The 27,627-nt window shown below is 51.3% G+C and overlaps 1 protein-coding gene across 5 annotated transcripts in view; it reads right to left on the bottom strand.

Annotated features, from left to right (window-relative positions):
- Positions 1 to 27,627, bottom strand: part of Ergic1 (endoplasmic reticulum-golgi intermediate compartment 1) — a 93,171-nt gene that overhangs the window by 11,544 nt on the left and 54,000 nt on the right. For all 5 annotated transcript variants that reach the window (XM_034505072.2, XM_076937068.1, XM_076937070.1 and 2 more), the window contains 6 exons: positions 19,133 to 19,227; positions 15,274 to 15,398; positions 10,472 to 10,576; positions 9,015 to 9,075; positions 6,382 to 6,482; positions 3,554 to 3,676 (listed from right to left, as the gene is read on the bottom strand). In XM_034505072.2, coding sequence (XP_034360963.2) covers positions 3,554 to 3,676; positions 6,382 to 6,482; positions 9,015 to 9,075; positions 10,472 to 10,576; positions 15,274 to 15,398; positions 19,133 to 19,227 — 610 coding nt within the window. The remainder of the gene's footprint in view (positions 1 to 3,553; positions 3,677 to 6,381; positions 6,483 to 9,014; positions 9,076 to 10,471; positions 10,577 to 15,273; positions 15,399 to 19,132; positions 19,228 to 27,627) is intronic.

Raw genomic sequence — 27,627 nt, 5'->3', positions numbered from 1 at the left:
GTCACACCAGCTCAATTTGGCACCTTAAGGCTTCTGGGTATTCCCGCTCTCAGGATAAAATAAGCCATGCGAAGACAGAGATCTGACACCTCAAGTCATCCAATCTGTCACCACAGCCCACTTAAGGCAATCTCGGCTGACAGCAGGGACAGATGAGGAGGGCTGGGGGAGATGCAGGCACGTGCATGCTGCCAAATGCAACGGGGGAAGAATGTTCTGGTAGAACAGGTGGAGGTTTGACTGAGGTGTTGTGAGGTCCAGAGAGAGAAGCCTTGGGCAGTCTGGTACTGGGTATGGCACAGCATGTCCTCTGCAGACCCAACCCTGAAGAGAGCCCAGAATCAGCCAGGTACCAGGTCTGTGAAAAAGCTTCTCTTGGAAGCTCTGCCATCCACAGCTGCCGCCCTTCCTGACACCATCACATGACATCTCGGCCTAAGCCCTTCAGCAGCGCCCCCTCTGAGCAGCTATTTGCAGAGGGTGCCCACTTGAAGTTTAGAGCTTTGCACGCAAGTGTTTGGTATTAAGAGGCGAGGAGGAGAAGACCGTGGCAGGTGTCTCCACTCTGCTCAGCACCACCCACCCTCCGCAGGCTCCAGGGGGCTTTGTGTAGTGTGTCTGAGAGCCAGCATCATCCTCACATCTGCTGTCTCTTGACAAGAGGCTTTGAAGCTCCACAATGACGCCATCTGCTAGGAGCCAGCTGGTTCATGAGCAGACCCTACGGTTGTCATGGCAACCAAGATGGCAGCCTGGGGGGTCTTCCGGAAACAAACCAAGCTAATGTCAGGAGGTACCGTGGAGTGGTGTGGTTAGCAAGCCTGGAGATTTATGGGACCTTATTCCAGCAGCAGTGATGGTTAACAGACTGGGGGCTGAAGGGAGAAGAGCAAGGGGAGGAATCGTGGTGGTGTTGGGTGAGGAAGATCTTCCCTGTGGAACATCCAGTTCTTGGAAGGTCAATGGCTCACCTTGACCTAAAAGGATCTCTCCCAAGGAGAGCTGGTTGGCCTTGGCGAGGCCTGCTGGGTTGGTGTCTCTGGATCCACAAGGCCCTTTCCAAGGCAGCCTTCTCGCTTTTTGTGAGGCCTTTGCTGAAGAGGTGCAAGGGCCTGCTCCCTGCCACGGTGAAGCCCTTGAGCAGGGAGCTCATGGCACAGCGCGGTGCTCTTATACGAATGTTCCACACCACTGGGAAGGGCCAGGCTCGCTGAGGCCTCCCATGGCGAACTCTGGCAAACAGTAAAGGGGTAACCAAAGCCACCTCGTTTCTCGGCCACTCGGCCACTCGCCACGGGGTTGATGTTTAGGGGCTCAGCTGCTTCCCATGAACAAAGGGGAGCCGGGGGTTCTGGAGCCCACGGAGGGACCTCCCAGCCTCGAAGTGTGGTGTGTCCATGCTACTGTTGACAGCACAGCCCCCAGGGCCTCTGAGGACAGGCCACACCTGCATGGAAGCACGGGGAACATCTGCTTATATCTCAGCGGCTAGCTTTTTCTGGGTATGCAGTGGGACCAGAATAGGAAAAGTCAGCGCCCACATGCACTTTGCACGTGCTCCCCTGGGGGATCTTGGGGAAAAGCATTTGCTCATAATCTCTTGATTTGGAGGTGAAAATTCTTATAACTTTCTTCCTACATGTGGGTCCCTAGTTTTATCTCCTCGCCATCTTTGCGGCAAAGGGCAGACATTGAATACCGCTGGATATGTAGGCTTGAGCAGGTCTTAACATTTTTTTTTTCAAGTTCAGGTGAAGATACAGGTTTCACTGTCTGCCTGGGGAACAATGGTCCTTAGCAACAGTCTTTAGCAACAGTCCTTAGCTCAGGCCTGGCTCCTTTTGGCCACTTAGCTGTTCCTTGCTGCAGTGAAGTCTTCTATGTAGATGCTATTGACTGTTCCTCACACACTTGTGTGACACGCCCTTTCCAGCCCCTGTGTTACGGTACTATTTGTTCAACAGAAGCTTTGGACTCCCGTGCAGTCACAGAATGGCAGAAGGCTGCTGGAGGCTGATCTAAGCCTCAGGCTGACGATACTCAGTGTATCTACCTGCTCTTTTTATCTGCAGTTTTCCCTTCCAGGATGTTCCCTGAGCCTCACAGGCCCAGGAGGTAGTGAGAACAAAGATCATTATTCTTATGTCACTAGTTAAAAGCAATGCCTGGCTGCAGATACCTCCCTGACCATATGCCTGCTCGTCCCCCTCCCAGAAACTGGCCTTGATTTTCCTCTTGAGTAAAGCCGCCCCTCACAATCTCTGGTTCCAGAGAGGACAAGAGACCTAGCCCAGGCCAAGGATTAAAGAATTCCATTCTCTAAGCCAGAAGGACAGAAGGACCTCAGCTGGGACAAGGACAACATTGTCCTTTCTGGGGTTTGGCCTGGGATTAGAGAAATAGAAGGCTTCCACTGCTAAGTCCTGTCTGAGAAGTACCCAGGATAGAGGAAGACAAACTGAAAGATGTGGAGAGATGTGTGACTAGATGCAGCCATGCCTGGTGCTGACCCACCGATCACAGCAGCTCCATAGATCCTGTCTGTTCTAGAAGAGTCCTGACCAATACAGACTCTGCCATAGCAGGAAACGGAGCAGCCACGATTTAGACCCCTGATCTCAAATCATTATTAAAAGTATGAAGTTGGGCAAAGTGGCACTCACCCCTAGCTACGTGGGAGCTGCTATGCTTGGGCTACATAGTACGAGCCTGCCCCCCTGCACCAGGCCGCCTAGCATCACACACATCTTTAGGCCCAGTGTCCAAATCTGACAGGTAGAGAGCCTGTCCGTCACCTTCGCTGACTCTGGCTCGCCCTAGATCTCCAGAGCCTCCTGGGTGGAGTAGGCACTGTGAGCCACCAGCTCTGTACCCAAGAGTGATCAGATGGAGGCCAAGAAACTGCTGACATGACAGGGAGAGTCGGTGTAAGACAACCAACATCCTGCTGCTGCTCAGAGTAGAAGACAAGGTGGAAAGAAGGAAAGACAAAGGGAGAGAACTCAGCCGGGAGAAAGCCCGCTCTGCACCCAGGACGGCCGGACAGCAGAAGACGACAGACACGGAGAAGAAACTGAAAGGTCATGCCTTTAATCCTGGTGCTCAGGATCTCGGTTGAGTTTGAGGCTAGGCTGGTTCACAGAATGAGTTCTAGGACAGCCAGGACTGCCATAATGAGACCCAGTCTCAAACAAATAAATGTTTTCCACCGAAAGAAAGAAAAGAAAAGAAAAGAGAAGAGAAGAGAAGAGAAGAAAAGAAAAGAAAAGAAAAGAAGGAAGAAAGAAAAAGAAAAAAGTCACCAGTGTCCTGGAGCCAGTGGAGATTTCCCTCAGGCATCAGATGCGTTAAGCAGCACCTCCCACAACACATCAGCTAGGGAAAAGCTGGAGGTTCCAGCCTGCTCCTGGTAACACGGGTCAGGGAGTCAAAGCTGACTGTGCTCAACTGGGGCCCGGCAGGCTCCACCTGCTTCCAGCCAGTATAGATGAGGACTGCCTCACAAAGGGAGCCGACAGCAGGTGCATGGGTGGCTCTGGGCCCTGGTACTTACTGTGGTGATGAACCTGTACAGCGGTTGCCTTCTCTCTGTGTACTTGACCGTGATGGGGCTGAGGTCATAGCGGAACCAGATGGCGGGGATAATGCGGCCGGTGTGGCTGTAGGCAACATACTCCTGCAGGAGAGAGGGCGACGGGAATGTGACAAGCAGAACCAGCCTCAGGTGGGTGGGGGTGTGGACTGCAGAGGGTGTCCAGGCAACCTCCTCTCAGCTGCCCCGGAGGCCCTGGACAGGCAGCACAGAGGGGCCACGCTGCGAAGGGAAATAGACCATGTAACTTAGAAGTGGAGCCAGAACGGAGCACAAATCAGGGTGACACGGAAGAGGAGAGTGGGCTTTGTACTCAATCTGCGCATTTCCTCCTTTAATTCCCAGCGACACGAAATCTACTCTTTTATTCTGTTGGCCACCTCTGCTGCTCTGAGATTCCTGGGGTGACGAAGCCCCTTCCCTAGAGGAGTCATAGGCGGGAGGATGAAGACACCATCACATCACTAGCTTCCAACGTTGTTCACGTAGGGAGGAGGGGGGTCAGCAGGCCATACGTGAGCCAGTTCTCCTCAGGGGGACCTGGCAGGCTCACTGAGGAAGAGGCATTCTAAGCCACACCTGATGAATAAGAAGACAGCCTGCCTGACGTGTGAACCGAGTGGGTATGAGCTTGCCCAGAGAGCAGGGCCAGCACAGAGAACAGAAAAGGTGTGGTGCCCAATCTGCCGTGGCTCCTAAGAATGCACATAGCAATGGCCAAACGGCCACCAAGGAGATAAAGAGACAGTCATCTTTGGGGCAGTTTCACTTTCTCTTGGAAGGCTTGGCTTTTCCCATCTCCACCTCAGTGATCTGAGCTGATGACCCACAGGACTGTATTTGGGCACTTCAGGGTACTGAGGAGCTTTGAGCTCCTCTCTCTTGTTTACAACAAATAGAGATGGATAGTCCCCAAGCCCAACCCCTAGGATGTCCCCAGCACTGGTCTTGAGCAGCTAGACTGATCCCATGGACACCACTGAGTCCTAACCTACTGGACAGCCACTTCCATTCACAACAGGCTGGGCCAAAGCCACAGAGAACGCTGAGTGAGCCAGCTCAGCCACCAGGCCCTCACCAAAGCCTTCATGGAAAAAGCCTGCAGCAGAGAAAACTCAGCTTTCCCAGGGTGATTGTCTGGGACAGAATGAAATCTAGCAGCAGGAGGCACCAATTACCCAGCCTTCTTAGTGGCCGAGCATTTTCTGAAAACGTTGCTTCATTTGACAGCAATCTTATGAAGTAACTACCACAGACATATGACAGGCGAGGACATAGTACTGAGCTGGGATGGGGCCTTGTGGTTCGGGACCCTTGTTCCCTGTTTATGTGTGGCAGCGATGGGGGGTTATATAATGAGTGCCATGGTTTAAATACGCTCCCCAAGAAGTCATACGCATTTGCTGCAGTGCTGGGTTGAAGCCCAGAGACTTGTGCATATGAGACAGGGGTACCACGGCTATCCTCCACCTAAATTTACACAGTTCTTTTGTGTACATCAAGGGACTGAACCTGGAAGTTAGTATACACTGGTAGGAACTGGAGGTGGTAATTTGGGAGGTGACTGAGTTAGACGAGGCCATGAGGGTAAGTGCCAACGACAGCATTAGCTCTCCTGAAAGAGAGGAAGGCACTCCTAAGCTTGTATGCTTTAGTCTCTCCATGTCCTGCCCTCCCCTGAACAACACAGCAAGAAAGTTCACCACAGGCTGGGGCCAGTCTCTTTGACTTCCTCTTCCCAACCCATGAGATAGGTCAACTTCTATTCTTCATTTACTACCTACTCTTAGGATTTTGTTATATCCCCAGAGAGCAGGACAGACACCGTCTGAAATAGCGAAGGTAAGCAATAAGACTCCCAGAGAGAGTTACGGACCAAAGGGAGTCAGAGCACAGGGACCCATCACTGAGGGACTCCCCAAGTGGGCAAGCCTGGACAACCGCTATTCAGACTAAGAGTAATCAGGGGGCTCTGGAGCCTAAGAAGAACCTGGTTCTAATCCCTACACCACAACTATACAGCTCTCTGAGTGCCTGTCGCTCGGTGACCAATACGTAAAATAGGACTGCTCCCACGTCCGGGCAGCCTAGGTGACTGACACTGGTGATGGAGGCAGGGAGCTGGGCGTGTCTAGTTCCTAAGTACTCAATACACAACAATGCCCACCTCAGCCATGATGATAGTTAATTGAACTAAACGGTCCATCATATACTAAGGGTCTGGGTATCCCTGCTATAGCAGAAATAGGAGTCTCGTGGTAAACAGGGGAACCTACTCCAAGTGTTTATGTTCCATCGGCACAAGCCATGGTTTCTGGAGAGGCCCAAGATGCTAACTGCTGTGCCATCTCATTTCTTTGGCTTGGATAACCTTGGCTTCCCATAAGACCTGTGTGTCTCTTGGAGTGTTGGGGTCCTGGGACATCCACAGCCATCCTAATATGATTCTCTGCCTGATCCAAAGCAGCTACCATGTGCTGATCAACAGGAGCCTAAAGAAACCAGGACCAGAAGATGTCAGAGCTGGATGTTTTGGGTTGGTCCTCTGCCTATTTCAAACAGATCACATCTTATCTCCTTGTCAGAGTTTCTCATCTGGACCTTGAGGCCACTACCATGGCAAGAACTGGTATTTCATCTTTACCTAGATTAGACTAGTCTGGTAGGCCTACCTACTCCCTGCCTCACCACCAAGAAATTCCTTTCAGCAGAATGTGCGGGGCATCGCCTATGCCCTCGGCCAGCAGAGGGCGCAATTGCAATGCTCAGCCCGTTCCCGGCCCACTCACCTTGTTGGCCACTGTGTACTGGTAGGAGTAGCGCTGCTTGCCACTCTTGTCCTCATACACTGTGGGCACAATCTTCAAGATGTAGTCGTGGGAGGCCAGGGCTGCAGGGAGCACAACACAAGATGAAACGGGGTGGGCACTGCCTGGCAGGTGGGTCTGCCTGTAACGTCAAGTTCAAGTCCTACTGGCATTGCAGGGTCCTCTCCCCTTTCTCTTCTCTGGAATGTGGCTTGCTGGGATTGTTAGATCTGCATTGCATAATATATAATACTCTGAGCCGCACACTTGCAAATGGGACAGCCATTAATGAGGGGTGCTGAGAAGGCATTTTCTCTGAGATCCAAGCCCAGGATCAGCATGTGCCTGTGAATCAGGGGCCAGGGGACACATCCTCTTTAATGCGTGGACACAAAGAATTATCGAGAAAGATCTCCAGGAAATGGAGCAGCTTCAGCTTCATCCTTAGCTAGACTAGAGAGAGACTGGTAAAATTACATTCCCGACCATTCCTCACACCCCCCCCCCCCGACCCGTGATATTTTCCAGGGAGAAAGGTGGGATTCGAGAAAGAATCCCCATTTCATTGTGGGTATCGTCTGTATGCTTTTTACTTTTAAAATAATCGGGGCTTTGGGAAGAAAAATGAAAAGAATGCTCCAGAAAGAACAAGGTAAGAACTGATGGATCCCCGAGGGCTGGGGTTGTAGCTCAGTGGGCAAGCATCTGCCTGATATTAACATGGCCTTGGCCTCAATCCCAGCACTGCCAAAACAAACAACAAAATCTGGTCAGTGTCTCTCCTCTTTCTCAATAAACTGCCAATCCTTCAGCCCTATAATATTTTAACACAACCTTTTACCCAGCGCCCCCATCTCCTCCCAGCCTGGGTGGTGAAGATGCTGAGTGCAAGGACTCTTACATTCCTGCCCCCAAACCCTGCACCGAGCCTGGGATGGGGCGGAGAGTAGCAAGTCCTGCTGAATGAATGAGAGGACAGGATGACTGGACAAAGGCTGAATGAATCGATCAGCTACTGATAAGCATGAGATAATTGGAACCAGAGCTGCCCCAGCCTTCCCGCACAAAGACTGGGGCCCCATGTCCAACCCTCTTATTGCTTCTAGTACCTTGGACTAGGAACCATGGAGCTAAAGAACATGGGAATTTAGTCTTCTGGGTTCTAATCCTGGTCTCTGCAGATCGGATTCAGACTCCTGTGTAGGAGTGGTGAGTATGGAGAGAACATTCCAGCCCTGACTAGTTCTGGCCCTGCTGTTACCTCAGGAAAGGGCAGCACTCCTGGAATGGAGATGATCCCCGGTACCCCAGGAAAACTGGGGAAAGCCCTGTAGCCTTTAAGCTAAGCCCAGGGGACCCAACACCTCTTGCTCATGACCACAATGGCTCTCAGAGTTCTGAGTACTAGGGTCACATGGGATTAAAGGCCAATCCTGGTCCTCCTCCCTGGAGACTCCCATGAGATGGGCTCTCATCTATACCTAAAGGATCACCTTGAAGTATGTTTCAAATTCCCACTATCCAAGGAGAAAACCTGAAGAGAGGAATGCCTTAGCAAAAATTGCAACTCTAATATTTTTTGTTATTTGTACAAAACATAGGTAGTCACAAAAGAAAAGAGAGAGAGAGAGAGAGAGAGAGAGAGAGCGCCACCCCTATGTATACTGTGCACAGAAAACCAGTTCACATTCCTACCCGAGCAGAAACATGCCAGATGGATGTCTTCATGGAATCATAGGGGTTCCGCCTCAGAACCAGGTATTGCAAACACCTTTCCAAGTTGACAGCACAGAATGGAGGCCTGTAGAGGCTGCTTGCCTTCATTCGCTCACCTCCCTGCCTCTAGAACCTGGTACCATGCCTGATCAATAAGCATTCAGTGCCTGACTGCCTAACAGTCCTGAGGCATCATGGCCAGCAGCTGCCCACACTCCAAGATGCAGGCTCCTACCACATGCTAGAGCTAACACTAACAAACGCTTCCTCAAAGTGACCCAGTGAACATGATTTTTCTTAGCATACTGTGTATGTGCATGCACACACATGCACATGTAGGTATGTGTAAGAATGAAGGTGTGTGTGTGTGTGTGTGTGTGTGTGTGTGTGTTTGTGTGTGCATGTGCACACTCTTTGGCCCTGAGTAGAGATTCAGTACTCTCTAAGACTTTGGAAGGAGCCAATGGTTGGTAGGAAGGGTTTGGGCAAGAGGGGAGGGGCCAGCTGGTTTCCCCACTGGCCATCTATGGAGCTGGTTCTCATAGAGTGGAATCTGCTTTGCTAACGTTCTATGGGATCCAGGTGACTGCCTCCACTCAGGACAATGGCAACACAGTGATTAGTAGCAGTGACAGGAGCTGTTGTCAGAGCTTGACAATTGTCCAGGGCTGCAATCTACCTTCCCTAGGGACAGGCTACTCTCTTCCCTTTCCAAAAGACAGGAATGAGTCTGTGCACCTCACAGGGCAGCTGTGGGAAGGGAATGGTGTGAAGCTATGACCTTGGCTTGCAGCAAGCACCTGACTGCCCCTTCTGCCCCCTGGCTTCCCAGTCCCATGCCACCTGCTGGATGAGGACTTCTGTGGGGGTAGGGAGTTGCTCCATGCTAGGATACTCACGGTTGGAGGTGAGTCTGTCTGCTCCCCCGAGAGCATTGAAAGCTCCGTGAACATTCTGGACCTGCAGAGAAGCACAGTGAGAGGCTGTCCCTTGGAGGCTGCCACCTTCAAGTTAGCGAGGGCTTCTGGAAGGAGGGATGATTGACATGGGTTTGGAGGAGGGCCCAAAGTGGGCCAAATAAGCAGACCCTGCAAAGGACTGAGCCTGGAGACTGGGCCAGACAGAGGCCCATGGGACCTCAGGGAAGAGGGAGGCAGGAAGATCAGAGCAGTCGATCGGGTAGGCTCCTGTAGAGAAGATGCTTTAGGAACAACAGGTGAGTGACCTGACCCTCCGGCTGAACCCACTCAAGGGGGTGTGTCCATTTGCTTTCTTGGGACGGTAAGTGTGAAGATTTGGTTTCTGATCCCCAAAGATGGAGATGTAGGGTGTACCTGCCCTCTAGGCTGGAAGTCACAGTGGCAGGACCTACCCTCAGCCTGGCCAACATGTGCAAGACCTGGCACACAGTAGATGTTCGATAGATGTTTTTAAGTGAGCAGATGGACATGGGTTGGCTCTGAGCTAAGAAAAATCTGTGTACTCATGTGGAACAGAGCTGTAGTCCCTGGGTTCTGAGCCTGCACGTAGCCCTGGTCGGCCCTCTCCGCTGCCTTAGCCTAGGTCCTCACCCTCCTTACCCAGGTTACAGCCCCTCCCTCATGTCCATGCCTACAGCCTTGCTTCATGGGTCCTTCTTTCTCATAACAGATGTATACCTGGTGTGCAGGGCTTCATCAGCCTAGCACGGGTCTTCCCCACACAAACCCAGGTCCCTGCTCCCCACCTCCTCAGTCAGATCACTTTGGGTGTTCAGCCAACTGAGAGCAGTAGCCCTCATAGGTGACTCAGGCCTTTGGCATTTCATGTCTACATGTGTCATTCCGGGGTCACAGATACATGCTTATTAATTCTCCTGAGAGTCAGCTTACGGGTCTGTTAGTGTAAAAATGAAGGGTTGCGGACAGCATAGAAGGGCCTTCTGAGAGACGGTAATGTGCCTGACACTCCCTTGCCTGGGCCTTGTGTCAGCGCCCATCATGGGCCTGGCCACGTTTGGACGGAGGAAGAAAGAGGCCTTCTCCATAGTACCATGCTGGTCCTATGCTCTTTCTTCGGAGCCTCCAGAGCTCGAGTTTAGGTAGACTTCAGTTCATTAAACACCACCTAGTCTGTGCTGTTAGGTAACAGCAACAGAAGATAGACTGAGATAGCTATGAGGGGACTGAGGTAAACCCTGGAGTCCACCTCCCACCCAGTCCAGGTCCCAGCCTGAGCATCTGAGTCTGTTGAGTGGTTGGTGACACTACTGACACCAAGCCACCACAGACATCCTCAGAAGACATGACAAAAAGGACCTTGTGTGGGTGACCCTTAGAAACCAGCTCACGGCCATGTGACCCTGTCCCCTGCTTACCTGTAGTGTATCCCCAAAGGAGAGCTTATGGATGATATGTGTCATGTCCGGGTTCTGTGGCTGGGCTGTGGCACTGTGTGTGGACACATGGAAGTTGCCGGGGACCTGGAGGGAGAAAGGCAGGTTTCATATATCTGGGTGGCTGTCCAAGGGGGCTGTGTAATCTGTGCATGGCATGGGGCACCGACTCAGACATTCACTGGCACTGGGACCCTGGCTTGTAGCATTTCCAACTATATGACTTTGAAGAAGAACAGTCCACTCACAAAAGCTACTGGAAGAAGTATCTGGGACAACCATAGCCACAGAGCAAGAGGGCCTGTGTACTGCCCACGTGGGCCCCGGACACAGAGCCTGGACTCCAAATGACAGCAGTCTCTGCCCATCTCTGAGGATTCGAGGTTGCTGGCTTAGCAGTGGTGAGGGGCACACTTTGAGCCAGGGGACTGAGGTGACTTCCTCGAACTCTAAACCAAGCTCATACCTACTGCAGTCGGCCTCATCGACACAGACAGAGACTAATGACGGGCCTTGCAGGCCATTGTTATCTCTAACAAGATCTCTGTGGAGGATCTCAGAGTAGCTTCTGCCCTGGTTCCCAATGTCTGCTTACCCTTGCCTCTCCCCGCAGACCCTTCCCCAGGGCCATGGGAGAAAGCCTGTTAAATCCTATCTTTGATCAGGCCACACCTCAGCCCTAAACCCTCCAAGGCTTCTAGGCACCAGTCTGTTCTTTGAAGGGGACCTATTACACAACGTGCTGGGGTTGTGGCCATGAGCAAGGTGGCGCCTAGGTGGGGGTGGTAATCCTTAGGTCACTGAGGGACACCGATCTCAGAAGGGGCTGATGTGATTCTTGTGGGACCTAGGCTGGTTTTTAAAAGAGGAAGCCTGGCCTGACCTCTCTGCTTCCTGTCCCACCACACCACCCTTCTTAAGGATCCTCTCTGTCCTGTGTCTGCCACTGTCATGTCATCCACTAAAAGATCCTCATCAGAGGCCAAGTGACGGGCACCTGATCCTGGATTTTCAGCCTCTAGGTATAAATAAGTTTTTTCTTTATTCATTATTGCCTCAGTATTTCACTATGGTAATGGAAAAACTGAGTGACCCGGTAGAGCCCACATGCTCTTGTGATGTATTCTGGCCACTGGTCACACTCAGTCTGCCTCCCTAGTCCTCATCAACACCACCCTCACCTTTGCTCACCCCTCAGCCTCGCTGGCTGCCCTCCGGCACTGGGAGCAGTATCCTGCACAGCCCCGCCTTGTAGGTTTGGTGGCCCTCTTCTTCCTGGAATGCTTGTCTATGAAGCTTGCCCCACCTTCCTTAGGGCTATGCTCAGGCTGGAGAGGACCCTCAGCTCGATTTCGGGTACAAGATATGGAGAGGTCCTCCAGGGTAAGGGGAGGAGTCCCTTGTGCAGCGGCCCTGAAGTCTGCATTTCTTAGGAAGACAGGGAAAGGCCTCAGAGCACAGGCAGTAGAAGCTAGCCTGAGAGGTAGCAAGGCCCTGAATAGAAGCTGGTCAAGGTAGAGGGAAGGTGTGGAAAGAAAAAAAAACAGGCAGGTGAGGCCAGTTAGCTAAAATCCCAACTGACACACTGAAAACCCAGGGTCTTTCTTATTCCAACTGCTGGGGTGGGGATGGGGAGCACTGGTACAGCCTGGTGTGTGATCATCCCTCAGGGAGTCAGTGTCCTGCTTCAGGCACTGGACCCGGGGTCTTCACCAGCATCAGGCTGGCTTCAGCAGTAGCACACAGCCCAGGGCATCTGGGGTGTCACAGAAAGGTCTCTCGAGTGAGCAGGGCATCAGCACGGTCTGCCTCGGGGACCCAATAAAAGTGATTCTCCACATCTGGCACTTGGGCTCAAGCCCAGTTATCACTCTGTGCCTCAGTTTCCCCATCAGAGAATGGGGATGACGACCACAGAGGTTTTAGCAATGGCAGGAGGTGCACAGGCACACGGGATGAGCAGGCTTCGGTACTCACAGAGAAGGGGCCTGGGAGGAGCAAGCAAGAGGGCGTGAGGAAAAGCCACTGCTTTTAAAAACAATTTCACGCTTCCTTTCACAGTGTAAGTAGTACCTGGATTTATTTCCATTACAAAATCTGCACAGGGCTAGGGTGTAGCTCACTGGGGATGTAGCTAGACACCTACGTCAGGAAGAGCACCTTGCCTCACATACACAAGGCCTTGGGATCCATTCCAACACCAGAGGAGGCAGTGAAAAAAAAAAAAAAAAGCCCTTTACATGATACAGTCATAATTCCTAAGAGTGAAGGTGTCCTGTTAGGTTTTCTGGGCAGTGGGCCAGACCACAGGTACAGAACGCCTTGGGCCTGGGGTCTGTATCCCCAGGGTTAAGAGAGTGGAGAAGGCTGGCTCCTGGGTATCTGCCAGCCGCTGCCAGCCCTTTGAGGCTGTGACTCAGTAATCCACTCCACTCCACACCAAATCCATCACAGGGGTCTGAGTCACACCAGCACACGCTGAGCTGGAGAAACAGAAGGCGACGCTTTTAGAACCTGTGACTTAGGCACCTACGTCAGTGTCTCTGATGGATTTTAAAAATATATAGCTGGAATCGGGCCCCCCTTCCTTTTCCTTCCCTCCAGGGGCAGCCATGATTAGTGAGGCCACTGGGCAGGCTCAGTCTGCGCTGCTGGGGGCTGCCAAGGCACCTGCAGTGAACTCTGGCATCTGGCTATTGGTCAATGTCCCGATGGTTGGATAAAGGGGCCATGGGACAAGTTTATGTCTGATGATGTGAGACTGGGGAGGGTCTGCTCTCCTTGCCCTCATACCTACCAGGCTGTCACACTGCTATCTTAATGACAGCTCTTCAGAGACACAAGACCCCAACAAGGGAGAGGGAGTGCTGTCAGAAGAGACTCTGAATTCTGCAAAGGGTTGGAATGGACAGTGGTCCAGGTTGTACCTGGAGAACATGGTCACTCTAGTTATAGCTTGTGTAATACAGATGTTAAAAAGAAATAGTCACATGCAGGGCACAGAGGCCAGTGGCCAGACTGACTTGGGTCAGGCCTAGCCCTGAACTCTCAAATGCTACCTGATTCGTATGCTCCAGTTAAGGTCCAGATAACATTGAATGGTGGCCATGGCACAAGGACTGGATAATCCTTCCACAGATGCCCTGGCCTCCATCCTAGTTTTTTGTATGTCTGTTGTCCATGTGCAGTGTACAAACAGTTATACCAAAATGATGACGAGCATACGGCAGCAAGGGCAGTGCAAGCCTCTGGCGGGCTACAAGGCAGGCGAGGCTGTCTAGTTACCACTTCATAAAGCACTTTATATGTCGATTTGGTCATATGAAGTAGGCACGACCACCACTGCCGCCACCATTTTACAGTCGAGGGAACCAGAGTTTAGATTCGCCTGAAACACTCAGAATCCTTAGCCAGGACACCAGAGTCAGGCTTTTTGAACACAGTTGGTCTGATTTGAAAAGGCAAATTCTGGTTCACCCAGAGCTAGCTGGGATCCACAACACAGCCCACCCAAGGGAACGGAGGACATGTTTGCCAAGAGGTAGGTAGTGTGACACCTGAGTCGTCAGGAGTGTGCATATTCAAAGGCAAGTAACCACACATCTCAGGACTGGGAACTGAGTACGTGTCGACACGTGCCGGCAATCTTAAAATACCACAGTAGAAATCTTTCCCCACAGCCCCACCGAAGCACCCGCTTCATTGTCTGACTCTATTATCAAAGTGGTGTATTTTTTCCCAAGTATTCACCCGTGTGTTGGTGGGGATGTGTGCGCAGTCCCTGGAGCTTCTTTACAACTGTAATGTAGTGTGAATGCCAGCAGCTTCCGTAGCAAAGTCACAAGCATTGCTGATGCTGCTTTGTTTTTTAATTGTATTAACTAAAGAAGGAAATGCTAAATTAAAAGTTAGCACTTAGTTAAAAAGATGGGATTCACTCCACATTCTTTGGGGGCATCTGCAGATAAATTTATACTCTCTCAGGGGTTAGTGGACCCCAGGTTTATAACATGGCTCTACACCCTCCTTAGGAGACTTGGCATCCTCAGAGTTTGGTGGCTGCAGTCTTAGGAGGACTTCAGGATGCTGGAAGTAGAGTCCAAGGTTCTTCCCCCCTGACACTTCCAAGGTGATGTTGCTGGGGGTCCCCACTAGGAGTGGCTGCAGGCTAAACCTATGGTTTCCCACACTGCTGTCTAGTGCTCACTCCCACAGGAAAGCCTGTTGACTGTATATCCTTTTCCACCTCAGCTCTTGGCCTCCTCCGGCCCACCGCCATGTAGCCCACCAAGGAGACAACCAACCTACACTGAGCTGATTGGCAGATCTAAGGCAGTGATGGACATGTTCTGGCCGTGTATCTCCTACTGCCTTGGGAGCTTGCTCGTCTGTTTATGGTGTTTGTTACCAGAGCCTATATCCGACCCTGAAGCGTATTACACACCTGGAATAAACGGTGTGTTCTCTCGTTTATACTTGTAACCTTTGTGACATGGTGGATGCCACTGTGGCATTCCTGCCATTGCAGCTGTAAACGCCAGTGAACTGTGGGCCACTGTTTGCTGGAGAAGAGGAGGACCGGAAGCCAGGTCTCAGCTCCTCTGGTGCTTTCCACTCCAGCGAGGAGCAGCTCTTTCTGAACCCACCATCAGAGGCTCTAGAATCTCAGGGAATCCAGAGCCTACCCAGTCTCAGGAGAATTCTCAGGCAGTCATGTGCTGACTCTGTTGGGGATGAGAGGGTAGGGGGCAGGAAAAGGGCCCAGGCAGTGTCTCCCTCCATACCTTGTTGATGCTGAACTGGCCCTCGAAGCGGCAGCCAACTCCATTGTTCAGTGGGATCTTCATAGAGTTGTCGATGTGGCCCACTTCATGTCTGCCCATCTCATCTTGGATGTCAAGCCCGACCACTGTGGGGGCCAGAGAGAGCAGTCACCCACAGCCATGTAGAGTGGGGACCAGCCCGCTTCTGCAGAAGCCCCATTAGCCCTCCATGAACATGATGCCCAGGAAACCCAGGCTACATGGGAAGTCAGCCAGTAGGAGAGAAAGGGGCTGCTTGGCTAAGAGTCACAGTACCCCAAACAGTTCACCCCCCCGCAAAGTCACAGCACCCAAAACAGTCCCACCCACCCTAGAGTGATAGCACCCCTACCACTGCCTAAGGCTAGAGAGGACGAAGGAAGAGCTAGGAAGAAGCAGGAGCTAGACCAGCCAAGGATGCAGAGTCCAGAGTGACTCAGCTACATGCAAGGCCAAACGAAGGCTGTGGGGTAAGAGGGGTCTGCATGCTGGTCACCTGGGTCCTGACTGTGCCTTTCACCAGTGAGGCTGTGCCTCAGGCACTCAGTAACCTCAATGCCTCTGTTTATTATTTTTTTCTGACATATGAGGTGATAATCATTGAACCTTCAGTGGAAGAGTGTGTGGCTCAAAGGGTAGGTAGGTATGACAAGTGCTCAGCCCAGTGTCTGATGGGCAGCACGTGGCAAGCGCTGAGCCAGTGCCGGTACCCGCGGTGCCTCACACTCTGGGGTCACTGAGTGAAGAGGCTCAGGCATCCGTTCCTTCTTTATGTCTTTCATTCCCACCTTCCTTTACTCAGTCCCATGCACCTGCCTAAGCACCAGGGGGCATCATGGGAAGAGTCAAGCTACAGCCTCCAGGAGCATAAGCCCCTTCAGAAGGTTCTTCAGCTCACACCTGTCTCCCCCTCCCCACAAGCCTGTCCTGACTCCAGCATGGCTCTATCACCCTACCGTGGCTTAGCTTCTACATTATAACAATGAGCAGGCTGCCCTACTGTGTTCTATGAGATGGCCCCAGTACTCGCAGGAAGAGGCTCCTGTCTGCCGGGCGGGGAATGTAGCAAGCTTCCTGGAAGGCAACGCCATAGGACGCTTGCTTCAGGCAAATAGCAGCTCTTTTTAAATAAGCTATTTTAAAGACAACCAGGCATAAATGGAAAATGGGAACAGCCACGTTCCTCAGTGGGTGTAGGGAAGTATGTGCCAGCCAGTGTGAAAGGGCACATGACACGGCCATCACAAATGATGCCACTGGCCTGTAATGAGAAAGCTAAAGAGACGCAAGCAATCCTGGCTGACTCAACAGTTCCACTTGAGGCCAGACTGCATCCCATGTGACAGAAGCTTGGTCCTCAGCCTGTGGTGCTTCAGGGCCATGATGAACCTTTGGGAGTGGGGTCTAGTGGGAGGGAGGTCCTTACTGTTATCAGGCTAGACCCTTGGAGGGGACAGTGACATCACTGCTCTTTGCCCTGTTTCCTTTGCTCCCTTGACTTAAGCGGAACAGATCTGCTCACCCCATGTTCCCACCACACTCTACAACCATGGGCCGGGCGAACACAGGCTGAAACTTGCAACGCTGAGACCCTACACACCTTTCTCTCCACGTGCTGGTGATCTCTGGCATTTTACACTAACAAAATGGTAACACAGTGACTTCCAGAGCCCTGCTGTTTAGGAGACAAGTATAAGAAAAAAAGGTCTGTATATTTTCAGGTCAGATACCATATATTTTTTTTTCTCTGAATGTTTTTGCCCGGAGGCTCTTGAATCTGAGAGTGTGAAACTGCAGGTATAGACAGTGTGTTTACAGATGCACACACTAAGATGGAAAAGAGGCCTCTGCTGTCAGCACAGGCTGCTTAGGGCATCAAAAACAAACACACAGGAGTCCTTTCCTGTCTTTAGAAATGTATTTCTATTTCCCTCTGTACCGAAGCTCTAACTCATGCTAAGTGAGCACCCCGCCACTGGGCTGCGGCTCTGTATTTTGAAAGTGTACCCTGGGAAGTAACTCCTGTATTCAGTGCATAAGGAAAAGCACCACTGTCACAACACATTTACAGTGCTGGGAATGAAACCTGGGGCAAGGCGAGGGCTCTCACCCTCTACCCCAACTAAAGCAGGCTATGAACGGATACCTGTAGTATGACCTCAGCCATGTTCAGAAATGCACAAGAGAAGCCAATGGGAAAGAATGGTGTCAGAATGTCCACAGGTCCTGTCATTGGGTAGTGGAATTATAGGTGATTTCCTCTCTTTGTTTCTTTGGGGTTTCCAGAGGTACAAAGATGAACAGGCATTTTTATGTATAACATTTTTGAAAGTCTTTTTTTTGTGTGTGTGTGTCAGTGGTGCTGGAACCAGGGGTCCTTAGCACGCAGGGCAAACCGCTGAGCTATACGCTGCCCTGAAGGTCTGTGAAAGAAAAGCCACTGTGCTGAGCTCCTGAGGGTTCATGGCATAACCCTACGGACCTGGCAGGACCCATGGGGACCACAGCCCAAGGACTGGCATAGTCACCAGCCAAGGACCCCTGTCCTGTCTGAAGTCACACTGTGTGGATCTGGGACAGAGCCTAGAGCCACATCCCCCAAGTCCTTGCTCTGCTGGTCCAGTCCTCTGACCTGACTAAGAATTTCCTTGCTTCAGAGATACAAGCGGCCCTGAAGGAGAGGCTGCCAGATGAGTTATTTTCCTAAGAAGAGAGAAAAAAAATGAAAACATAAAAATAAATAAAAGTGACCTATTTCAACAGGTTCCCTGGCCCTGTGCCCACTGTGGGCTAAAAGCTGTGATGTCACTCTCACCAAAAGCAGGAACAGAGCTGAATGTCTCCCTGTCTCTGTTTGGGCCCACCCAATGTTCTGTCCCTGCGGGCTGTGTTCCTAAGCCACGTCCTGTGATCGGAAGGGAGGTGGCTAAATAGGCCACATCAGGTTGCAGACCAAGTGGGGCTGAGGGCTGTCTTGAACCTTCACTATGGAGACAATAACAGGTATGGCTAGGTACCACCTCACTGCAAGCTCTGGTAATGGTTACTAAGTCTACTATGCTAAAGGAGAAACAGACAGCTGTGGCCAAGGTTCGCCTGAGCAAAGGAGGCAGAGCCTGCCTCCACATCAGATTTTCACTGTGTTCTGTTTTATAGAAATCATTCTATTTTGATTAAAACAGCAAATGAAGAGGTCTAAGGTTAAAAGGGAAGATGCCAGCGGACCCTCTCACCGGGTGTCTCACTGGCTATGCAGGCTGGGGCCTGTGCAACTGGCATCTCACCATAACTGTCTGAGAGGTCATGTAACTCCCATAGGAACTGACTGTGGCCATCAGCCACCGATGGGAATAATAACAGTCCTGACCCCACTGCCACCAGACGAGGCAGATTTATGGTGTCCACACTTCAGAGTCTCACACGGGGAGGTCGGCCTCAGACCAGACCTCAGCTGCACACACATCTGGGCTCATCCTCTTGTCTGGTCAAGTCCCATTTCTCTTTCCCTTATAGCTTCTTCCTCTCCAGAAGCCACTTGCTCAAGGATCTTAGGCTTAACAAATCGGAGAGACTCCACCACCCAGTGCCACCTGCACCAATGTGGTTGCTCTGCAGAGGTATATGAGGCATCTTTGATTCCAGAAAAGCTCCAGGTACATGCTTAATTATATTTATCAAAAAAAAAAAAAAAAAAAAAAAGGTGGGGGCTGCCATAGGCTCTGTGTGTGGTTTGCAGCTGGTGGTATGTATGTATTTCTCTCACCCCAGAAGGCTCAGCATATCTGCACACAGATCACCCACAGGCTGGCTAGCTGAAACGGAGGTCTATTGGGATACTCACATTCACAGTGCAGATTGGGTAAGCTGATGTTGAGACTAACGTCAATTTTGCCTCCGCTGTCCTTGTCTGGGTCATCGACGTAGAGCTCATTCACCCTGAGGGGCAGACAAGTGCAGAAATCCAGACTAAGATGGAGACACCAATTCTGCCCAGAGGGGATGGACAGCCAGGGGCCACCTCACTTGGTGGCCAGTGCTCAATGATCCAGAAACCCACGTGGGTACAACAGCATGCACACATCCAGGTCCCAGGAGGTAGGGCTCCAGATTCAAAGCCACTCCCCAATACAGCTTCACCAGGAGGGAGAGCAGTTACTCAGGAAGAAGGAGGGGTCCGCTAAGAACATCTACCCAGATTCAAGTTCAAATCCTGGCTCCAGCACTTCCTACAGTCACCTCTATAAACCCATCAGTTGACTGGGAGTAACACTGCTGAACAGTAAAATGAGAAACAGAGCCATACATTGCTCAGGTCCCGGCACCAACAGGCACACAGCAGTCAGGGTCCTGACCCCCACCTATGGCTCAGGGTCTGGCACCAAGAGGCACAGAGCACCCACTGCCTATTCTTCTGGAGCTCCTCCCTATAAAGTCCCAGGGATGAAGTCCAGGTCTCCCACAGGACCAGACACCTGTATTGAATTTCCAGGGCTGCTGTGACAAGTGTCACAAAGCCAAAGGCTCAACTAAAGCTTACCACAGAAGTTTCCCTCCTCTCCCTCCTGCACCCTTACACAGGACCCCTGTGGTTCTATCTGGCCTGTTGGGGTAACCTAGTCATTCCCATCCTTCCTTCATGTGACCACATCTGTCATGTTCCATGTGGCATGCAGGTAGCACGACCTTAGGCTGCAGGGGTAAGCAACGAGATCATTATTCTATCACTAGAGTTACAGGGCAGGTGGACCCAAGACAGCCATACCACCTGGCAGCCAGGGACAGTAGCAACCCAATTCATTCAACACTTTGGAGGCACCTATGGTCTCTCAGGTTTGAGAAATGGCATCAAGTTGGATCTAGTCTCTGTTTTGATCAAGGTCACAGGCAGAACCAGACCTCACTCATCTCCTAGGTAAAGAAAAACAGGACTTTGAGTCTCCAAGATGCTAAAAAAAAGCATGGTCTAAGCAAGGGGTGGGGGAGGGAGGCCTCCACAGCATGTGTCAAGGCCTGAAGTAGGGAGGGTCAGGGCAGATGCAGTATGAGAGCTGAAGAAGTGTGACCTATTTCAGCCATGTTCTGGTGCTGGGATAGAACTCGGGCAGTGTACGTGACACGGAGCATAGCCACATGGGCAAGCTTGTGCCTCAGCAGGCTTGAGACCTGGAGGCACCATGTGCCAAAGACACCAGATTATAGGTGTCCATAGTGGTCCAGAACCCATGGCTGCTGGGAACAGGCATGGTGTGCTGATAGCATACCACGGGGATGAGCCAAGGGAGGCACGGAAGTGGATAGCTCCAGTTCTTCCCTTCCTCACTAAGCCAGGGGCCCTTGAGAAGGAAGCAGAAGCAGTAAAGAGGGAGAGGGGCTGAGTTTAGAGGCGAGCTGCCCAGATAATTCCCCCTGGGGAGGAGGAACCCCATTTCTAGGCCTGGCCTCAAACACTGCTCAATTGAACAGTGTTGGAGAAGGTGGGCTGGGCTATCCTGAACACTCATGGATGGGGACCAGGGATGCTGGCCAACAGAGAGGAAGTTACAGATGACAGAAGTCCTGCTGTCCTATTGCACAGGCATGGTGATTGCAGTAACAACACACTGAGTACTGCAAATCAGCAAAAAGAGAAGCTCCATGGTTAAGAGCACCTACTGTTCTTGCAGGGACCCAAGTTTGGTTCCCAGAACCCAAATTGGGCTGCTCACAATGGCTGCAAGACCAGCTCTAGGAGAACCAATGCCCTCTTCTGGCCTATACAAGTACCTGCATTCACATGCGTGTATGCACACACACGCACCACACACACACATTTTAAAATGATAAAAACTCTCTTTTTAAAAGCTCTAAAGCAAACAAAATAACCCCTGGGTCCTGCACACAGGTTGTGCTAGGCCCCCAAGGGAGCCCTAGGAATGGCTCTTGTTGGGAAAGAACAGATCGGCTCCAGCAAGTGAATTCTGTTTTAATTGAGGCCCCATCTGATGTGATACAGTCAATGATTAATTAACAAGAACTGTGGCTCAGGAACAGTTGGTGTCTTTGTGGAAACCACAAAAATAAACCTGGGGACATGAAAGTCACAGACACGCTTTGCTCTTCGGGCTGCTGAACACTCAGCCCATAAGCTGGCCAAAAGGGAAGAGGGATGCCTGCCAATCAAGGAAGGCAGATAAATGCCTCTGTGTCACCCTATCTGCTCCTGTGAGAAGTCCTCGTTCCTACTCTAAGCTCAGGAAACCAAGGTTCAAAGGAGGGCTGTTCTATCCCAAGAGTGCACGGCAGAGAATGACCGAGTTCCAAGTTTTCCAGGGTTACTTAGCTTCCTCTTCTCCTCATTATCCATAAGGGGTGTGGGGAAGGACAGGCAATTGCTCAGGGTAGTGATACGTATTGTACAGAACCAGCAGGCAAGAGACGCACAGGCCATGGGAGATCCAGTCTGGAGGTTACATTTCTGCCCAGCCAGATTTTGCCCTTCTGACTCTCAGCACCTGTTTCTACTACAGCCTTAATTCCCGAGGACCGTCAGTCTAGTAAGGAAAGTGCTGTGTGATTAACTGAGCAGTGGCCAAGGGAGAGGGCTTCCCTTCCCAGAGAGACTCCCCCATGAACGCTCACCTTTCCCACCTGGTAAATCTAGACCTCTGCGCACTGCTTGGGGATTATGGGATGAGGTCATCCCTGGCAATCATGGGAGATGACCTCAGCAGTGAGGCAAATCCCAGGTGTGGCTCAGGTGAGCTCACCGCCCCTGGGAAGGCTTCTCTCAGGCATGGATCCCTGTCTCCTAGCCAGAAGAACTGGAGTGGTCAGCTGCCAGGGCTGAAGAGCCACACAGCATGAATGGGCTGAGGTGTCCGAGGGGAAGATAAATGCATGGCCTGTGGCAACCAGGGCCAGTGGTTATGTAAGGGCAGAACTGGCTGTTCCCCCTTGGTTGTAAGATGTATATGGCTCAATTGTCTGCACCGCCTACTGATGAGGTCAGCAAGGCTGCCTTCTGTGTCCAAGGCAAATGTTCCAGGCCAGCTAGTTTCCTGCCACCTCAGGTGTGGCCTCAGCTGCCCGTGCAGGGCTGCCAAGGCTGACTGGGTCCACTGGTTGGGGCTGAGCAGATTTTAAGAGGCCAACAGCCTGCCAAAAATCAGCTCACCTTGAAGAAAAGAAACATTTTTGTGGGTATACTCCAGCTTAGGGACTCTTACTGGCCTGACACCCCCATAGCCAACTCAGGAGGTAAGAAGTCCTGTGGGCTCCCCTCCCACTTTTGTCACTTAGAAGCTGAGGTACCTGGAACAGGCGCTTCACCTCTCTGAGCCCCAGCTTCCTCATAAGGGTAACTGGAGAAGTCCTGGGTGGAGTTCACTAGAAGCAAATTAATCCAGGACAATAGAAGTCTAAAGAATGGCAGGAGGAGGGGATACAGAAGAATCTTCTAGATGGCAGAAGTCATGGCTCATGTATCTTGGCTCAGCTGAGATGATAGCTCTGAGGGTAAGACTCACTGACTACCTCATTCTGGACTTGGCCATCTGCTGTAAGTCATCCACGCTTTACCAAGAAGCAACCAGTGAAGGAAAAGGGAGAGAGAAAGAAAATGAGCAAGAATTCTTAACACCTCTCAGGGCTACTGAGAGACCAAAGCTGCAGGCTGCCCAGGCCAGGCTGTGTGTGCATGTGTGTGTGTACTCAAGTGTATGCGTGGTATGTATATGTTATGTGTATATGGTGTGTATGGTGTGTGTGTGATGTATGTGTGTGGTATATGTATGTGTGCATGAGAGAGAGAGAGAGAGAGAGAGAGAGAGAGAGAGAGAGAGAGAGAGAGAGAGAGCTCATGTCTCATTTTCTCTCCAGAGCAAGTGACAGGCCCTACTTGGCAGAGAAAACACAATGCTAAGAGGAGCCCAAGATGCCAAGGTTTGCAGTGCCTCCTGGCTGCAGTGCCTCCTGGTAGACTGAGCTTGGACAATGGGGCTTTGTCCTCAACAGCCTCAGTTTCCCCAGAAATTAAAAGGGGCTTTCCTAGAACAGTTGATACTCCACTTCTACAGGGTTTCAACCTTGGGTTCAACCAATTGAAGTTCAAAAAACAAAACAAAACAAAACAAAACAAACAACCCCCCCTCAGAAACAGACATGGAGTCTGTACTGGACATGCACAGACTTCTTACCTCGTTCCTTACACAATATGGTGCCACAACTATGTGCATGGCATGCACTGTGGGAAAGTGTAAGTCATCTGGGGGATCTGAAGTAGACAGAGGAAGTGCACAGGTGACATGAGGATGCCACGCTCTCTAAGGTCCCGGCAACCCCCAATGACGCTGTATACATCAATAATGAGGCTGCTGAGGTGGCCAGTCTTGAGCAGAGTCTCACTACAGACTGAACACTTAATCTCCAGCCACGATCTTTATCATCAACACCAACATTTAATGAGCTAAAACAATAGGGACACTAATCCATGGCAAACCATTGTGATGAAGGTCAAGGGCGTTCTGCATGTAAGAGGCAGAGCACAGCCCCGCCCAGTGTATTCTGCCCCACTAGAAGCTGGAAGGTGCCGGGCTTTTGCATGTGGCAGCTCCTGTAACATAGCCAAGCAGTGCTGTGCTGGGCAGGATCTCTGTGTCTTCAGTGAGCAGTACAAATAACTGGCTGAGATCACACAGTCTAGGGGAGTAAGAGGAGGATGCTGGGGGGGGGGGAAATCTGTGTCTTGCCTTTCCTACTGTGCTAACACTGTCTGGAGAGGACAGAGATCCCTGGAAAGCAGGGCATCCCCTAAGGAGACTTGTGATGCAAGTGTCACTGTCTTTTCTTGTCATCTTCAGATGTGCCACCCCAGGGCGTCAGGGCCTATGGGATATAGAGGTCCCTAGGTCCAATGGCTTTCGGTTCTGCAAATCTCCCTCTATCACCTCCTGTCACACCTGAGGAAGCAACAGTGTCACAACCCCCAACCAAAATGAGGACTCCTGAACATCTTCTGTGAAATGAACACAAACTTGGGGGTTACACAGGAGAGTGTGGGTGCAGGTTCTCAGAAGTCCCAGGAAGTGGACGAGTGTGTGCTGATGGAGGCGGGGGGATACATCCCAGGTGGGGGGGCACCAGCCAGTGCATGTGCCAGAGGTGGGTGAGAACCGGCCTTGTAGGGAGAGAGGATGAAAGGCCCGCGTGGGAGGTACTGGTTGGGGGATGTAGCTGGAATATAGCCGAAGGCCTTGAGATTCTAGGCTGAGGCGTGAGCCTGGTGACATCTATGGAAAACAATTTTATTTGCTTTTTGAAGAGCACTTGAATAGTTCAGATTCCTGCCCAAGGTTGCTGGCCTCCATGCTGAAACAATCTGGTCAAATGGAAACTTCCATGAGGCAGGGAGGCCGCAGTGACTGGTGGGTGGGAGTGGGAGGGAAGGCGGGTAGGTTGACCAGTAAGCCTCAGGACCTTGGCTTTTAAACCCTGACTTCTGTAGGGAAAATACAACTGCTGCCTACTGGGTGGATGCCCTCCACAGCCAGCTGCCCAGCTGCCCTTCTTCCTCCTGGCAATCATCTGAATCCTTACCAGGGCCTGTGGCTCTGCTCACCCTTCCCCAGACCCACCTTTCAGGGGTGACCTGAACAGCGAATCTGTCCCTCTGTGCCCAGGAGCCTTCAAGCCTCCCACTGCTAAGGGCGAGGATGCCCTATGGTGTGACAGCTTAGTCCTGTCAGCTACAACTGAGACTCAGTTCAGGGGTGCTGGGCAGGATGGAGCCCTACCCTCTTCTCTTGCATAAGCTCTTAGTCTCCCCAATTTTGGCCCTGTGTAGGGATGTTTGAGGAGCCAGCTCAAGGTAACCCCGAAGCTCCTACTTCCAGAAGTGGCCTCTTCCAGCTTGTGACCTAATTCTACAGGGGACTCTTGAATCTCCAGTCAATAGGTTTGAAGTTTAATTTTAATGTATTTCCATTGTTGTGCATGTGTGTGAATGCACACATGGAGGTCAGGGGACAACTTTGTGGAGTAGAGTAGGTTCCAGTGACCCAGGAACTCAGGTCAGCAGGCTTGCATAAGAATATGCTTGTACTGCTGAAGCTTCTATCCCTAACCGTCAATAATCCTGACCAAAAAGCTGTGGCTCTCATGTCCTTGAGGCTTGAAAGCATGCCCTGCAGAGACGGGTGGGATGGCGGGGTGGGGTGCCCACGCTGTAGATGTCCACAGGTCCTGGGCTTAGACTCTGCTTCCCCTTCCCCCTTTTACAAACCTTACAGGTTTTAAGCTTCTTGGTGCCCCAGTTTCCCCCCAGAAACTTCAAGGGGTTGTGTGACAGACTTTGAGGCAATCATTGGAGGATGCTAACCTGGGCATAGGAGACTAGCATGTGGGCATTTACAATACCTAGAAAGCACCATAAGGGATATTATGTTAAAACTGAGTGGAGTGTCTGAGTAACTGTTTTACTATGATAAATGCCCACCAAGTGACTAATTATCAAAGCCTGCAGGGGCTTGGCAGTCAAGGGCTGGAGCATCCCACAGTCGGTCACTATCTGGGAGATGGGTACCTCTGAATATCCCGTGGGACACCTTCTTTCCTCATTGTCACCAGCCTGGACAAAATTCAGGTTGGAAGTCAAGCACACAAACAAACCCACCTCCCTCTAACTCTGTGGGGCCAGCATGAGCACCTCACATCACTGGCAACCACAGGCCAGGGCTGTGCCGTGACTTCATTTCCCTGAGTTATGTACACATCCTTGTGGCAAGAGGCATCTGCTGACCCTCTGTGCTCACAAAGCCATCAGACAGGATCAGTGGCCTCCCCGAAAGAGGATGAACTCTCCTTCAGTTTTCCCCAATCTATATGCTTCCTGAGCAAGGTTGCCTCCGTAAAGAGAGGAGCCCAGTGGGGCAAAGCAACATTTCTGGGCTACGGTGTTAATTAAGTCTTGGGCCTGCCTGGACCCCTGACAAGTCAGTACCACAGTAAGGAAGAACTAGAAAGGGAGCTGGGGGGACATTAGGTTCCCACCAACAGTAATGAGTAGCCAGTGGGCCAGGTTTTTGAGCCTCTTCAGCCCTCTTCCTTCCTCCTGGGACCGCAGCATCCAGGAGGCAGTAAGAGGAAGTCCCTGAGCAGGGAGGGTGCTGTGGGGGAACACACTGTACTCTGACACTGACAGCCCTGCCCTAGGTAAACAGCGGGCAAAGTCCACTGTCTGGGCTTGCTTGAGCGGCCCAGCCTGCTACACAGCCTTTGCAGGCCCAAGCTCTGACATCAAAAGTCCCTTGTATGTGGCCATGCCTCAGTGCTGAAGGCACACCTTCACTGGGCTGAGCTGGCTAAGGCTTCCTCCAGTGTTATAGGGGAAACACAGAGGCACCAAGAGCCAGGGTGACAGGAGACACAGTCCACAGGCCTTGGGCCTTTAGCCAGGTCATTATGTTCAGTCTTCAGAAAGCACCGGGTCTGTTCTGTGTCCTCCCTCTCTGGGTCCTCACTATCTCGCTCCACCGCATCCCACGGTTTCCTCAGAGCACCTCCCACTATTCCCCTGTGATTTTGCAATGACTTGTATTAGATAGATGTTCAAGTAACATGAAGACAGTTTGAAGTACACAGGGGGACTGTGCATGGTGACATCCAACTGTGATTCCAGCACTCAGGAGCACAGCCTGGACCTTGTAAGATCCTGTCTTGGAAAACAAAATAAAAAACAAAATAAAAAACAAAAGCAAGAGGCTGGAGAGATGAGATGGTTCAGCTCTAGCAGAGAACCCAGGTTCACTTCCCAGCATCCCACGAAGGCTCACAACCCTTTGTAACTCCAGTTTGAAGGGATCTGATACCCTCTTCTAGCCTCCAAGGACACCATATATGCACAGTGCACAGAAATACACGCAGATAAGCATTCATACTCATAAAATACAAATAAATAAATCTTTGCAGAAAAAAGAGGATTATATGCAGCTTTATGTAAATGACATGCATATTTATGCAAATCTGCCATTGTACAGAAGAAACTGAAATACTGGGACTTCTGTGGTAAGGGTCCCAAAAACAAATTCCCAAGGACACCAGGGAATAACTGCAGTGTAGCTGCTCTGCTTGTGTCCACAGCTAGCAGACACAGATGCACTGTAGTGAGAGCAGCTTTAGGAGCGCATAGCCAAGGCCCAATCGCTGTTGACGAAGCCATTACAGAGCTGTGGCTCCACCTAGCCTGGCCTCTGAGCCCCTGCTTGCTCATTTTGCTATAGCCATGACAACCTTTTGGTTCTTCAGACCCCCAAGCCATCCCTGCCTCCCTTGGGGCCTTAGCACCTGTTGCTGTGTCTGAAA

Source organism: Arvicanthis niloticus, chromosome 6, assembly GCF_011762505.2.
Source record: "Arvicanthis niloticus isolate mArvNil1 chromosome 6, mArvNil1.pat.X, whole genome shotgun sequence".
Taxonomy (NCBI): domain Eukaryota; kingdom Metazoa; phylum Chordata; class Mammalia; order Rodentia; family Muridae; genus Arvicanthis; species Arvicanthis niloticus.
The sequence above is the reverse complement of the archived record's forward strand: the minus strand, read 5'-3'. Positions and strand labels throughout refer to the sequence as shown.